Source organism: Girardinichthys multiradiatus, chromosome 7, assembly GCF_021462225.1.
Source record: "Girardinichthys multiradiatus isolate DD_20200921_A chromosome 7, DD_fGirMul_XY1, whole genome shotgun sequence".
NCBI classification, from domain to species: domain Eukaryota; kingdom Metazoa; phylum Chordata; class Actinopteri; order Cyprinodontiformes; family Goodeidae; genus Girardinichthys; species Girardinichthys multiradiatus.
Genome location: NC_061800.1, coordinates 25,241,128 through 25,256,833, shown reverse-complemented (window position 1 = coordinate 25,256,833; position 15,706 = coordinate 25,241,128). Strand labels below are relative to the sequence as shown.

The 15,706-nt window shown below is 40.3% G+C and overlaps 1 protein-coding gene across 1 annotated transcript in view; it reads left to right on the top strand.

Annotated features, from left to right (window-relative positions):
• Positions 1 to 15,706, top strand: part of LOC124871171 (ATP-binding cassette sub-family C member 4-like) — a 92,361-nt gene that overhangs the window by 70,576 nt on the left and 6,079 nt on the right. Inside the window, exons 27-30 of the mRNA XM_047370252.1 lie at positions 1,569 to 1,658; positions 2,119 to 2,291; positions 9,247 to 9,352; positions 15,304 to 15,438. Of these exons, the coding sequence (XP_047226208.1) occupies positions 1,569 to 1,658; positions 2,119 to 2,291; positions 9,247 to 9,352; positions 15,304 to 15,438 (504 nt within the window). The remainder of the gene's footprint in view (positions 1 to 1,568; positions 1,659 to 2,118; positions 2,292 to 9,246; positions 9,353 to 15,303; positions 15,439 to 15,706) is intronic.

The following is a 15,706-nucleotide window of genomic DNA, read 5'->3' as shown; positions in this document are numbered from 1 at the left end:
CAGCTCTGCCTTCAACACCATCGTCCCAGTTCTGCTACAGGAGAAGCTCTCCCAGCTGAGTGTGCCCAACTCCACCTGCAGGTGGATCACTGACTTCCTGTCTGACAGGAAGCAGCGCGTGAGGCTGGGGAAGCACGTCTCTGACTCCCTGACCATCAGCACCGGTTCCCCCCAAGGCTGTGTTCTCTCTCCTCTGCTCTTCTCCCTGTACACCAACAGCTGCACCTCCAGTCACCAGTCTGTCAAGCTTCTGAAGTTTGCGGACGACACCACCCTGATCGGACTCATCTCTGATGGTGACGAGTCCATGTACAGATGGGAGGTGGACCATCTGTTGGACTGGTGCAGCCAGAACAACCTTGAGCTCAATGCTCTAAAGACAGTAGAGATGGTTGTGGACTTCAGGCAGAACCCAGCCCCACCTGCCCCCATCACCCTCTGTGACTCCACAATTGACACTGTGGAATCTTTCCGCTTCCTGGGAACCATCATCTCCCAGGATCTCAAGTGGGAGCCAAACATCAGCTCCCTCATCAAGAAAGCCCAGCAGAGGATGTTCTTCCTGCGGCAGCTGAAGAAATTCAACCTGCCAAAGACTATGATGGTGCACTTCTACACAGCCATCATTGAGTCCATCCTCACCTCCTCCATCACCATCTGGTACGCCGCTGCTACAGCCAAGGATAAGGGCAGGCTGCAGCGTGTCATTCGGTCTGCTGAGAAGGTGATTGGCTGCAGTCTACTATCGCTCCAGGAACTGTACACCTCCAGGACCCTGAAGCGGGCAGGGAAGATTCTGGCTGATCCCTCCCACCCCGGTCACAGACTCTTTGAGACTCTCCCCTCTGGCAGGAGGCTGCGGTCCATCCGGACCAAAACCTCACGCCACAAGAACAGTTTTTTCCCATCTGCCACCAGCCTGGTTAACAAAGCCCGGAAACCACCCTGACATTCTCCCTTTCCCCCCTTTTTTTGCTGACAGGACACCTGTAACCTGCAACTCTATGCGTTACATTAACGCTCAGCTTGGACTCCTGCTTTACTTGCACAATGATCAGCTGCACTGTTGTATTGCTCTTGCATCATATACTGCTCTACATTTACTCTCACTCACTTAAAACTGTGCACATATATTTATATTATATTGTAGATATGTTTATACTGTTTAATTTGTACTGTATTGCACCAACTACGCCAAAACAAATTCCTTGTATGTCCAAAAACATACTTGGCAATAAAGCTTTTCTGATTCTGATTCTGATTTCATGATTCAGCTTATTGTATTTTTGAATCATATAGTATTTGTAAGCAGCCCAGAACAATTATTTTCAAATCACCACAGTGCAAAAGCTGTCGTTTTTTAACTAAAAAGATCAATATATTGGAGCATAGTTAGCGTGAGCACTGAATAGAGCTCCAGAGTGGAGCAAGTCCTTTGTGAACATCTCCCCTCACACATTGGCTCTCAGTCTTCTATAAATCCTGTCTTTAACCCCTTTATACATCTTCCCCCTTGTCATTATTTTAACTGGCTATGGCCTTCTCTTTCTATATCCATCTATCCACAGGACCCAGTACTCTTCACGGGGACCATGAGGAAGAATCTGGACCCTTTCAAGCAGCACACAGATGAGGACCTGTGGAATGCACTCCAAGAGGTACTCCAGCGTGGCTCTGAATGATTCCCCCTCGCCATCCCAGGGGGGATCCCTCTGTCCCCCTGTACAATGCTGCCATTCAGCCTCCCTGCTCGCCACAAGTCATGGGGGGAAATCCCATTAGGGCCATGGGGCCCAGCTCAATGTGCAGCTTGTAACGGGGAACCATTGAAAGTGCAAGGGGAGATGTGTTTGGGCAGTCAGGGCAACTGTGATGAAGGCTCCCCCCACAGTGAAGGGCTTCAGCTCCTGGTCCTGCCTCTGAATGGGTTTGGTGGCCTGGATTAAAGTTAGAGGCTGGCCACAAGAGAGCACTGGCCAAGGTCATCAGTGGACCTAGCCTTGCATTGTGCCAGCCAGTTAATGGGTGTGTTTGGGTGGTTCTTTAAAGAGATCTCCACAGGGTGCCTTTATGCAGGAGTAATGAAGGGTTGTGGCTGTGCTCTCTCTCTCTCTGCAGGTGCAGATGAAGGCGGTGGTGGAGGAGCTGCCGAACAAGCTGGAAACACTTCTGACCGAGTCAGGCTCCAACTTCAGCGTGGGCCAGAGACAGTTGGTGTGTCTGGCCAGGGCCATCCTCAGGGAAAACCGCATCCTTATTATTGATGAAGCTACAGCAAATGTAGACCCGAGGTCAGGTGACATTTCGCCATTACTTTTTTCACAAAAATGCAATTACATTCTATTCTCTGTAATAAGTAATAATGAAAAACATTATTGAAGCACAAACTTTAAATACTTAATGCATATGTTTCTGTATATTTGCCAGTATAACCATCTTTTTTTTGCCACAAACACTGATCATTTCACCTATATCTACCTCAGTGTGGCACAAAAAATGGATTTAAAATAAGGAGCATTTAAGTTTTTTTTTAATAATTTATATTTTTAGAAAAGCACCAGTCAATCAACCCATGAATGTCTCTGGTTGAAGATCAGCATGTCAGACTCTTTTATTTTTGTTCAATGCATAAAAACCTAGAACTTTTACCATTTTCCATCTAAAAACACTGCAACAAAAAGTATGTACTCTGATGCAGTTTTTGAGTTTAATAAACATCAGATTAAGATTTGGGACATATGCTCTGAGGTAATCTTCCACACATCCCTTTTCCATTTTCCATAAGGGTTTATATTTTTTCTCTTTTATTTGTTAAAGTCCTTTGAAAATAAAAAGATGTGAATTGTCTGTAATTGGTATCAGCCAGGAAAGGCCCAATCCGTGCATCTCTAGTTATTGTAGGAATTCAAGTTTTTTTTTCTTTAGTTTGAATTTCACGGCCCGGTTTAAAGATTTTACGAATCAATGACAAATCAAAATCATTTATATTTTCCAAGAGTTCAATTTGTGTTTGTAAGTTCTCATAGAACTGTTGGGGTTGTGTATATGTTTGCCTTCAAAAAAACAACAAAAAATCCTTGCGTGTAAAATCCAAGTATTGAGTGTCCATCAACGTCTAATTCTGTCCCTGGTCCAACAGGTCTGAAACAATTGGCTAATTGTGGTCCTTAGCATGCAGTCAAGTTCTTCAGAGTCCTGCTAGTGTTGTAATTATTTGAATCAGGTGTGTTGAAGCAGAGAAACATCTAAAAGTTGCAGGATACCTGACCTCGAGACCTGGAGTTTGACACCTGTGTGTTAGGAGGACAGATAGGAGCAGAAGAACGAAGGAAGTACTCTGACACTGTGAAATTACTATCAGATTATATATATTCATAAATTACATGTCAGCTGTTGTCAAACATGTTAAACTTCTAAAGTTTTGAGAAAAAACATCTTGAATAGCATGTGGATACTCCATATTGACAGATTTCAATAAACCCACTCTCTGCTCCTGTTGACTATGATTTAATGTGGAGCAGTTTTCTGAAGCGGCCGGCTGATTTTAGCATGTTTATTCTCTGTTTTGATATGACTTACTGATATTTCAGCTCATAACATATTTTGGTGCTGTTAAAGTTAATCGTGTGTGGACAAAAATGAAAGAAAAAGTTCATGTTTAAGTCTATGTAGCACTCGTCTAAACCGACAGCTGTCTGGACACAGCACATATAGCAGGTTACATCACGCAGACCAAAGCTGTAACACTAAGTACAATCTCTTTTTCAATATGAGCATTACTATGAAGGATGGAAAACACTTATTAGGGAAAACCCAGATTTGTCAGATCAACAGGATAATGTGCACAGCTGCTGATATGGTTTTGGAAGCCATGCACAAATGTTTTGAAAATCTCTACATGTAAAACACTCAAATCTGGTGGTTACCAGGTTTAAAAATTATTTTAAGCTTTAAGCTCAATGCCTACAAAACCACACACCACAAATTAAATCATGTCATTGCTATCCAACAAATAATAGGCCAAAATTGAAATGTTTTAGGAAGAACTTGGTGCACCACAAAAACAATAGTTATGGAGAAAACATGTAAACTTCTAGAATTTAAAGTGCTTGTGCTTTCTTTCTGACATCACTGCATATGTTTTCCTTGAAAATCAAATCTAATATGTTTTTGAGTGTTTTTTTTCCCTTAAAAAACAACCAATGTATTTAGATCCATAAGGCTGTTCCTGATTGAAGATTTAACAACAATTAACCTTCTCAAGAATGTTTTCAATTGAACTACAAACTTTAAAAGAGGTTATTTAAAAAGAAAATTATTGTTCATTTCTCCATAGAGTTTTCTTCTAGGAGCTGTGAATTTGTTAACAGACCAGTTATTACAAAATGTCATATGGTGGTAAAATAATCTTTTAATTCGATTAACATGTTTCTTCTGACAGGAAGTAATATTAATGTTTTTGAGTGGACCAGCCAAGATCCTGACTTGAATCTGATGAGAAACTGTCAAGGGAGTGAAAGATTAGGGTGATGGCATGAAGGCCTTCTAACTACAAAGTCTTAGAGCTCATCACCAAAGATAAATCCTTAAAATACTAGTGGAAACCTGAAAAAGCTGGTCAGCATTTATGAGAAGGGTGTGACTGCAATACCAATAAAGATTTTTCCATTGATTATTGAGAAGTGTATAAATAATATTTGGAAAATGATGGTCATGATTTTTTTCCTTACGTCTCTAGAGAATTTGGACCAAAGGTAATTTCTAAGCAGATTTGTGCACAATCTTTTGGAATTTTGCCAACTTGTGTTAAGTACAACCAAAACTGAACACTTAGGGTACATTGAGTTTCAGATTTGCCAAACATTAAAATAATAATATTAATTTAAACGGTGTACTCAGGCACAGTGCAGTCTTACAGTAAAAAAAAAATAGCAAAATGAGGAATAAGAGTAAAATAAAACTCAACAAAGGACAAATATATTCCTTTTAAATATCACAATCTGCCATTGACATGTTCTACTTCTAAGGCCAACCTATTTGTTCTTTTCTGCAAAACATTGCCTGTTTGCATCCTTTTGGAGCTCACTTCAATCAATCAATCTTCAATCAATCAATCAATTGATCGATGGAGCAATCAATCAAGGTTTATTAACAGACTTAAGTCCATGTTTACACTATAAAAACCTCGAAACCATAATAAAAATATAAAAATATACTTAAAATGTAAAACCATAATATAAATATGATCTCAAATTGATACAAATATAAGATCACAAATATAACCCTGCACCATATATAACCCTTCAGCTAGTGTTTCCTTAAACTGGATAAGTGACAGGAACAAGTCATTAGGATTTGTGATTGTTGAAATTATATTGTCAGCAGCACCTTCTAATTGTTCTCTAAAAGTTAACATTAACTTTCTTAAAAGTACTTTAACTATGCCAACCCCTGCAGGGACAAACATCTGACTGGCAGCCATTTCTCATTGTATGCGACAGGCACCTTCTGCATGCTACGTTGTTTGTATCATGACCACAGTTGGGCTGTATAGAGCGGTGTGCAATGTGCTTTAAAGAAAGTCACTTAACACTAAACAGGAGCTAAACCTACACACAAGTGCATTTGCTTTAGAATAGAACTTACAACATTATCTGTATGTTATCATCATCATTCATTTGATCAGTAAAAAAATTATCAAGGTATTTCACCTTTTCATAAACCTAAAGAACAATGTTGGACAGTTTAAACAGGGGATGATTTTGCTATTTATCCTGATTGGTTCTACAGGTCAAAATAGCACTTTAAAGTTTATTTCTAATAATTATAAAACTTAATTTGATAGCTCATGAAAATCCTAGAGAGACTCCTGTTGGCCCACCTGACTAAGCAAACAATGAACCATCAGGACCCCCTTCGGAAGATGCCATCAAACACCTGCTTCAACAAACCCACTGTCATCTGGACAAAGCCAGCAGCACTGTGAGGATCGTGTTCTTTGATCTCTCCAGTGCATTTAACACAATTCAACCTGATTTGCTTTGTCAGAAACTCCAGAAGACTCAGATGGAGGCCTCAACAATCTCCTGGATCAAAGACTACCTGATAAACAGACCACAGTTTTTGAGACTGAAGGGTTGTGAGTCTAACCAGGTAGTCAGCAGCACAGCAACACCACAGGGGACTGTACTCTCACCATTCCTTTTCACTCTGTGCACCTCAGACTTCCAGTACAAGACAGACTCCTGTCATCTGCAGAAATACTCGGATGATTCTGCAGTTGTGGGGTGGATCAGAGATGGACAACAAGTTGAGTACAGGGAGCTGGTGGACCATTTAGTGGCATGGTGTAGAAACAATCATCTCATTTTGAATGTGAATGAAACAAAGGAGATGATTGTAGATTTTATTAGAAACAAGAATAGATCAAACACTATTTTCATCATGGGAGAAGAAATGGAGTTGGTGGAGGAGTATAAATACCTCGTTGTTCACCTGGATAACAAACTGGAGTGGAGGTGCAATTGTGAGGTTGTCTACAAGAAGGGACAGAGCAGACTGTACTTCTTGAGGAAGCTTAGGTCCTTCGGTGTTTGCAGCAAGATGCTGCATATCTTCTATAAGTCTGTTGTGGAGAGTGTGATCTTTTCTGCCATCATCTGCTGGGGTAGCAGCATCAGAGCCAGGGACTTAAAGAAGCTCAACAAGGTGATAAAGAAGCCTGACTCTGTTCTGGGGACTCCTCTGGAACCTCTGAAGATCATTGTGCAAAGAAGGATTATTCATAAAATGAGGAGCATTATGGAGAACCCTGAACATCATCTTTATAAGTCTGTTTTACAACAGCAGAGTTTCAGAGGCTTCTTCAGATCTGCTGTAAGACAGACAGCTACAGGAGATCCTTCCTGCCAACAGCCATCAGCATCTACAACTTAGCTAAAATGGCCTTTTGAGCTTGTTAAAGTCGACAGACTACACGGTTTAAGTACTGTTACTTCTAAATAACTGAAGTTATATTTTATAATATTTTTTAATCCTTCTTACCTAAATGTCAATTTACATAACTTTGACTTCAAGGACACCAGAGCTAAACATTATTTAATTTCAGCAGTATTGTTCACATGATATTATGAAAACTGTATAACAACCTAACTGCTGTTGACCTGGTGTGTCATTGCCAGAAAAAATAAAACCCTTGAAAGCCCTCATGAAATATTGGGAAATTAGATTAAATATATACATATTGCTCAGAGAAAAGCAGATCACATTAAAGGTATATGTTCCATTAAGAATTCATTAAAATCTTAGTTTTAGTAGGTTTTACAAGTCAGTCTAATTGTTTTAGTTTGGTTTTAAAACGTTAAGTCAGCTAATATACAGCTGACTGAAGACAAAACAGTGTGATTATAATGAAAAAAAAAATCAGTCACTTCTGCCTGATGGTCTTCATTTTTTCTGAGTCTACACTTGCACACACAGTGTCTTGCGAAAGTACTCGGCCCCCTTGAACTGTTCAACCTCATGCCACATTTCAGGCTTCAAACATAAAGATATAAAATTCTAACTTTTTTGTGAATAATCAACAACAAGTGGGACACAATCGTGAAGTGGAATGAAATTTACTGGATGTGTCAAACTTAAAAAAAAAAAAAAAAAACTGAAAAGTGGGGCGTGCAATATTATTCGGCCCCTTTACTTTCAGTACAGGAATCTCACTCCAGAAGTTCAGTGAGGATCTCTGATTGATCCAATGTTGTCCCAAATGACTGATGATGATAAATAGAATCCACCTGTGTGTAATCAAGTCTCTGTATAAATGCACCTGCTCTGTGATAGTCTCAGGGTTCTGTTCAAAGCACAGAGAGCATCATGAAGACCAAGGAACACACCAGGCAGGTCCGAGATACTGTTGTGGAGAAGTTTAAAGCCGGATTTGGATACAAAAAGATTTCCCAAGGTTTAAACATCCCACGGAGCACTGTGCAAGCAATCATATTGAAATGGAAGGAGTATCAGACCACTGCAAATCTACCAAGACCAGGCCGTCCCTCTAAACTTTCATCTTGAACAAGGAGAAGACTGATCAGAGATGCAGCCAAGAGGCCCATGATCACTGGATGAACTGCAGAGATCTACAGCTGAGGTGGGAGAGTCTGTCCATAGGACAACAATCAGTCATACACTGCACAAATCTGGCCTTTATGGAAGAGTGGCAAGAAGAAAGCCATTTCTCAAAGATATCCATAAAAGTATCATTTAAAGTTTGCCACAAGCCACCTGGGAGACACACCAAACATGTGGAAGAAGGTGCTCTGGTCAGATGAAACCAAAATCGAACTGTTTGGCCATAATGCAAAACGATATGTTTGGTGTAAAAGCAACACAGCTCATCACCCTGAACACACCATCCCCACTGAGCTCATCACCCTGAACACACCATCCCCACTGTCAAACATGGTGGTGGCAGCATCATGGTTTGGGCCTGCTTTTTGTCAGCAGGGACAGGGAAGATGATCAAAATTGATGGGAAGATGGATGGGGCCAAATACAGGACCATTCTGGAAGAAAACCTGTTGGAGTCTGCAAGAGACCTGAGACTGGGACGGAGATTTATCTTCCAACAAGACAATGATCCAAAACATAAAGCCAAATCTACAATGGAATGGTTCACAAATAAAAGTATCCAGGTGTTGGAATGGCCAAGTCAAAGTCCAGACCTGAATCCAATCGAGAATCTGTGGAAAGAGCTGAAGACTGCTGCTCACGAACGCTCTCCATCCAACCTCACTGAGCTCCAGCTGTTTTGCAAGGAAGAATGGGCGAGAATTTCAGTCTCTCGTTGTGCAAAACTGATAGAGACAAACCTCAAGCGACTTGCAGCTGTAATTGCAGCAAAGGGTGGCGCTACAAAGTATTAACGCAAGGGGGCCGAATAATATTGTACGTTGCATTTTCAGTTTTTTATTTGTTTTATTTGTTTGACACATCCAATAAATTTCATTCCTCTTCATGATTGTGTCCCACTTGTTGATTGTTCACAAAAAATTAGAATTTTATATCTTTATGTTTGAATCCTGAAATGTGGCAAGAGGTGGAAAAGTTCAAGGGGGCCGAATACTTTCGCAAGGCAGTGTACTTTGCAGTTGATGAGCCATTGTTCTGGCCTGCGAAAAATCCCTGCCCAAGGCTTTGTAGGATGAGAAGTTTTTTTTATGTTCTCAGGTGTTGTATTTCCTGCTTCTTTAGAACTGACAGCCTGATCCAGCAGACTATCCGGAACAAGTTTCAAGAGTGCACCGTCCTAACCATTGCTCACAGGCTCAACACGATCATTGACTGTGACAGAATCCTAGTAAGTAAGATTGCTGTAAATTTCCATTGTGCAGCACTTCAGTTGGTGTTTTAAAATTATGTATATTCTTTCTAATGGTTTTAACGGAAAACATCTGGAAAATGAAAAAACGTTTTGAGCATTTAGCCCATTTATTTACAAGCAGGGCCTTGCATTGGAATGTTTTGCAAAAAATAAAAACAAAAAAGTGTGATTCAATTCAATTCAATTCAATTCAGTTTATTTATATAGCGCCAACTCACAACACGTCATCTCAAGGCACTTCACAAAAGTCAGGTACATACATTCCATTTAATCCTAATCATTGAACAACACAGTCAGATTCAGTTATTTATTCAAATTGGATAACATTTTTTACTATCTAAGGAAACCCAGCAGATTGCATCCAGTCAGTGACTTGCAGCATTCCCTCCTCCTGGATGAGCATGTAGAGACAATGGACAGTCACTGGCGTTGACTTTGCAGCAATCCCTCATACTGAGCATGCATGTAGCGACAGTGGAGAGGAAAAACTCCCTTTAAACAGGAAGAAACCTCCAGCAGAACCAGGCTCAGTGTGAGAGGCCATTTGCCACAACCGACTGGGGGTTTGAGAGAACAGAGCAGAGACACAAAGTGAACAAAGAAGCACTGATCCAGGAGTACTTTCTATGGGAAGGAAAAGTAAATGTTGATGGATGTAGCTCCTTTAGTCGTTTCACCTAGAAAGAAAGAACAGATTAACTGAGCCAGTTTTAAAGGTTACTGTCTGAAAGAGAGCACCTATAGTTAGTCACAGTAAAAGCTCAGTCAATTGCCATGTCTAGGAGAGAGAAAGGGTTAAACACTGAAAGACAGGGCCATGTGGGTTATCGGTAGAAGGTGAGCATTAAGTTGTTGCCAGCAGAAGCTTGGACGATGCCCCTCTCCAGAAAGGTGTCACAGGTAGACACAGAGTCATGCCAGGTGTAGCTTCTAGGAAGAGAAAAGAAGGGAGAACATAAAGTTAAAAACTGAAATAACACCAAATAATGCAGAATTAGAGAGTAGTGAAGGAATGTAGCAAAGAGGGTGAAAGTGGTAATTATGTCCTCCAGCAGCCTAAGCCTATAGCAGCATAACTACAGAGATAGCTCAGGATAACCTAAGCCACTCTAACTATAAGCTTTATCAAAAAGGAAAGTTTTAAGCCTAGCCTTAAAAGTAGACAGTTTGTCCATCTAGAGCCGACTGGTGGCCATTGTTATACTAAAAACCACAACGATTGGGATACCTCTCCTTGTCAGATTGACCATAACCATTGGAAAAGAGAGGGGGTCATACAGGTAGCAGAAATGGAGGGTGTGTTTGCACCTCAACCATAACTGAGCCGGTTTAGGCTAAACCTGACTCCCCCTTACTCCATCCAACAGGGAGGGAAGAAGATGGAGGTAAAAAATAAGGAAGATAGCTCAGGATAACCTAAGCCACTCTAACTATAAGCTGTATCAAAAAGGAAAGTTTTGAGCCTAGCCTTAAAAGTAGACAGGGTGTCTGCCTCACAGACTAAAGCTGGGAGCTGGTTCCACAGGAGAGGAGCCTGATAACTAAAGGATCTGCCTCCCATTCTACTTCTAGAGACTCCAGGAACCACCAGTAAACCTGCAGTCTGAGAACGAAGTGCTCTGTTAGGAACGTATGGAACAATCAGATCTCTGATGTATGATGGAGCTAAATAATTAAGGGATTCATATGTGAGGAGGAGAATTTTAAATTCTGTTATGGATTTAACAGGGAGCCAATGAAGGGAAGCTAAAGTAGGGGAAATATGATCTCTCTTTTTAATTTTCATCAGAACTCTTGCTGCAGCATTTTGAATCAGCTGAAAGCTTTTAACTGCATTTTGTGGACATTCTGATTTTAACGAATTACAATAGTCCAGCCTTGAAGTAACAAATGCATGGACTAGTGTTTCAGCATCACTCCTGGACAGGATATTTTTAATTTTGGCAATGTTCCGGAGATGAAAGAAGGAAATCCTAGAAACCTGTTTAATATGGGATTTAAATGACATGTCCTGGTCAAAAATAACACTAAGGTTTTTTACTTTATTATCAGAGGTCAATTTTAATGCCATCCAGGTTAAGGGATTGACTAAGCAGTTTTGTTTTTAAAGACTCCAGTCCAAAGACAAGAACTTCTGTCTTGTCTGAATTTAGAAGCAGAAATTTTAAGTCATCCAAGTTTTTATGTCTTCAAGACATGCTTGTAGTCTATCTAACTGGATGGGCTCATCAGGATTCATGGATAAGTAAAGCTGAGTGTCATCAGTGTAACAGTGAAAATGTATTCTATGCTTCCTGATCATTTTACCTATTGGAAGCAAATATATAGTAAAGAGAATTGACCCAAGTACTGAACCCTGTGGTACTCCACAATTAACCCTGGAGTTTAAAGATGATTTATCATTTACATGAACAAACTGGAATCTGTCAGACAAATAAGATTTAAACCAGCCTAGCGCTGTTCCCCTGATCCCTACAGCATATTCCAGCCTTTCTAAGAGAATATTGTGATCGACTGTATCAAATGCAGCACTGAGATCTAACAGGACAAGTACAGACACAAGTCCATTATCAGAAGCCATAAGAAGATCATTAGTGACTTTCAGCAGAGCTGTTTCAGTGCTATGATGAGCTCTGAAGCCTGATTGAAACTCTTCAAACAGGTCATTGCTGTGTAAATGCTCACACATTTGATTAGCAACTATTTTTTCAAGAATTTTAGATAAGAATGGAAGATTGGATATAGGTCCGTAATTTTTCAAGTCATCTCGATCAAGCGAAGGTTTCTTAAGTAAAGGTTTAATTACAGCTACCTTAAAAGCCTGTGGTACATATCCCTTTACTAAGGATAGGTTAATCATACCTAAAATGGGGCTGGTAATCAGAGGGAACACTTCCTTAAATAATTTGGTTGGGATTGGGTCTAACATACAAGTTGAAGGTTTAGATTAAGCTAATATTTCTGATAACTCTGGAAGCTCCACAGGATCAAAACAGTCCAAACACAGAGCAAGTTCTGCAGTTATTTCCAATGTTGTCTCACTTGCTGAGGATGAAGTCTTCATCTTCGGGAGTATGTCAAAGATTTTCTTTTTAATAGAATCAATTTTATTTTGGAAGAATCCCATAAAGTCATGACCACTGAGAGCTAAGGGAATGGATGGCTCACAGAGCTATGACTCTCTGTAAGTTTAGCAACTGTACTAAAGAGAAACCTAGGATTATTCTTGTTCTCTTCTATTAATGATGAGAGATAAGCTGTTCTAGCTTGGTGAAGTGTCTTTTTATACAACAGTAGGCTATTTTTCCAGATTAAGTAGGAATCCTCTAGGTGTGTAGAACACCATTTTCTCTCCACTTTTCTAACATTGTGCTTTAAAGTACGCAGCTCTGAATTAAACCAGGGAGCTAGCCTCCTATGAATAATTACCTTCTTTTTCAAGGGGGCTGCATTGTCTAATGCACCACGCAATGATGAACAAGAGAATCAATTTGTGAAGGGGAAGAAACAAAATTATTGCCCTCCATTGTGCTTTTCTGTGATAATGAGGAAATCAAAAGTGGAACAGATTCTTTAAAGGTTGTTACAGCATGGTCTGATAATAATCTACTATAATGAACTTTTCTTTCAGGTGTGGAGTACTCGGTTAAATTAAACTCAAAGGTTATTAAAAATGGTCTGACAGGACAGGGTTATGAGAAAATATTGTTATGTCTTTACACTCAATGCCATATGTCAGCACAAGGTCCAGAGAATGAAGACAAAGGTGGGTAGGTTTGTTAATGTTTTGAGCAAAGCCAATTGAGTCTAAGATAGCATTAAAGGCTATATTTAAGCTATCACTTTCAGTGTCAACATGAATGTTAAAATCCCCCACTATAATAACCTTATCTGTATTCAACACTAAATCCGATAAAAGGTCTGAAAACTGATCTAAAAATTGAGAGTAAGGGCCTGGTGGATGGTACAAAACAACAAACAGAAGTGGTTTTAGTGCTTTGCAATTTGGATGAGGAAAACTAAGGATTAAATATTCAAAAGAGTTGTAGCTATTGATTGGTCTGGGACTGGTCAATAAATTGGACTGAAAGATGGTTGCTACTCCTCCTCCTCGCCCAGTATTTGGAGGAATGTGAAAATTTTAATAATTAGTATGAGTTTACTCATTTATAGTAACATAATCCTCTTGCTGCAGCCAGGTTTCTGTGAGGCAAAATAAATCAATTTGATTGTCACAAATCAGGTCACTAACTATCAAAGTCTTTGAAGAAAAAGATCTTGTGTTCAGTAAGCCACATTTAATTGTTTTATTTTTATTTTTAGTCTGAGTTGTGCTTATTTTTATTAGATTTTCCTGATTTCCTCATTTTAGATTATTTTTTAATCTATTACATTTTGGCTGTGGGTGAGACACTTTCTTAATAGTGTAAAGGGGTAGCAGTACAGAAGCTTCAGAGAGGAGTGTTAAACTACGTCCCTGCTTCCTGGTCTGAACCCTGGGTTGTCAGAGGTTTGCAGAACTAATACATTCGGCCAGATTCCTAGAAAGAAGAGCTGCTCCATCCAAAGTGGGATGGATCCCGTCTCTCCGGATCAGACCAGGTTTTCCCCAAAATGTTCGGCAATTATCAATGTAGTCCACATCATTTTCTGGACACCACCTTCTACTTCACAGTTATGCACTACTGTATTCAGTCTATCACAAATAATTTCAGTACTGAAGTTTGTAGTTATACTGTGTCAAAATGTGGAAATGTTCAAGGGGTATGAATACTTATGCAACACACTGTACCTCCCTACTGCCTTGCTATCCAGAGTCCCCCTGTGTTCAGACTTTATTTTGGAATGTGAAGTCTTCAACAGATGTTCCACATATTGACACTTTTATTTTTTTTAGGTCAGTACACTTGAGGCCCAGACCACGCAGACACTTCTCTGCATCACTGCTGCCAAATCACCGTCACGTACCCATTTAATTCTCTTATTTCACAACAGCTGGGTTGATTCCTCCCTCACAGCTTCTGCTTTTATTAAATCCACACTCGTGCCACTTGATCTTTGGCCCTTTCTTCCTGCTGCCTGCAGAGGTGCCAATTAGTGGCATTCGTGGCGGTGTTTGTTAATCCTCCACGGAGGACGGGGCACGACCTGGCGGCTGTTTGACCACTGAGAAGGTTTCTAGGGAAAGTCAAGTATCATGCAGCGTGAATTGTTTCACACCTACGGTTGTGTTAAATGTCCCCGTGTGCTAGGGAAGAACTAAACTGCGACCCGTGTGAGTTGACTTTCCCAAATTAAAAACAATCTTCAAGATACAATCTCCCTGTTCCAGCGTTCTGCTCATAAACAATTAATAATGACAGCAGCTGCTGAAGTCTCCCTTTCTTACCGACACAGTTGACAAACTGCTCATTAGTGCTGTAAGCGGATAGGGCTTGTTTAAATTAGTCTGTGCTATAATTGTAGTCCTTTCCAAACTGCTTGAACTGGCACTATTCTTTGTGTGGTTTACATAGCATGCCATGACACAGAAATGATGGTCATTTTCTCGAGTGCCTTGAGGGTGTGATTGTTGGATTTGACTGAGGACCACCTCTAGGCCTCTGCAAATGCCTGGGTAAATACATGGATAAATCTCTGATCTCCTGTCTGTCAGAGTCAGCGCAGCAGACTTTCGCTCTGCTAACAGGTTCCACTCATTGTCAGAAGCCGCATCGAGCAAAAACAGGCGCAGCTGTTTGCAAGCCACCTGAGTCACACAAAATGGATGGTTCCTTTCTATACACCGAACCACTGTTTCCCCATTCAAGTTTGCACCGTCTGCATGCTCAACTCAGCCAGTGAAACAGCTGAAATGTCAGTTTTTCTTCAAGTAAAGTATATAGGTGTTGGCCCCAACTATTATTCCATTGTGTGCGTGATTGCAGGTTCTGGATGCTGGCAGGATCCAGGAGTATGACGAGCCGTACATCCTGCTCCAGAACCAGGAGGGGCTCTTCTACCAGATGTTCCAACAGACGGGTAAAGCTGAAGCTGCGTCATTGCTGCAAACAGCCAAACAGGTATCCACCTCTATCCCAGTGCAGGTCTCTCACTAAATAAGAGACCAGCCATCACACACTAATCTCCACAGACTCCAAAATAATACCAGCAGCAACAAAAGATGTCCATAACCCTGACAAAGCAAAGAAACCTGATTACCATTTTAATTTAAAGTGTCTACTTGCAGCCTTGCAACACCATAACATTAATTTTAAGAGAGAAATTGGCTCTTTGTAGATTCAGATCCAATGATATAATCTAAGAAACTTTCCATATTATCTCTTTTCT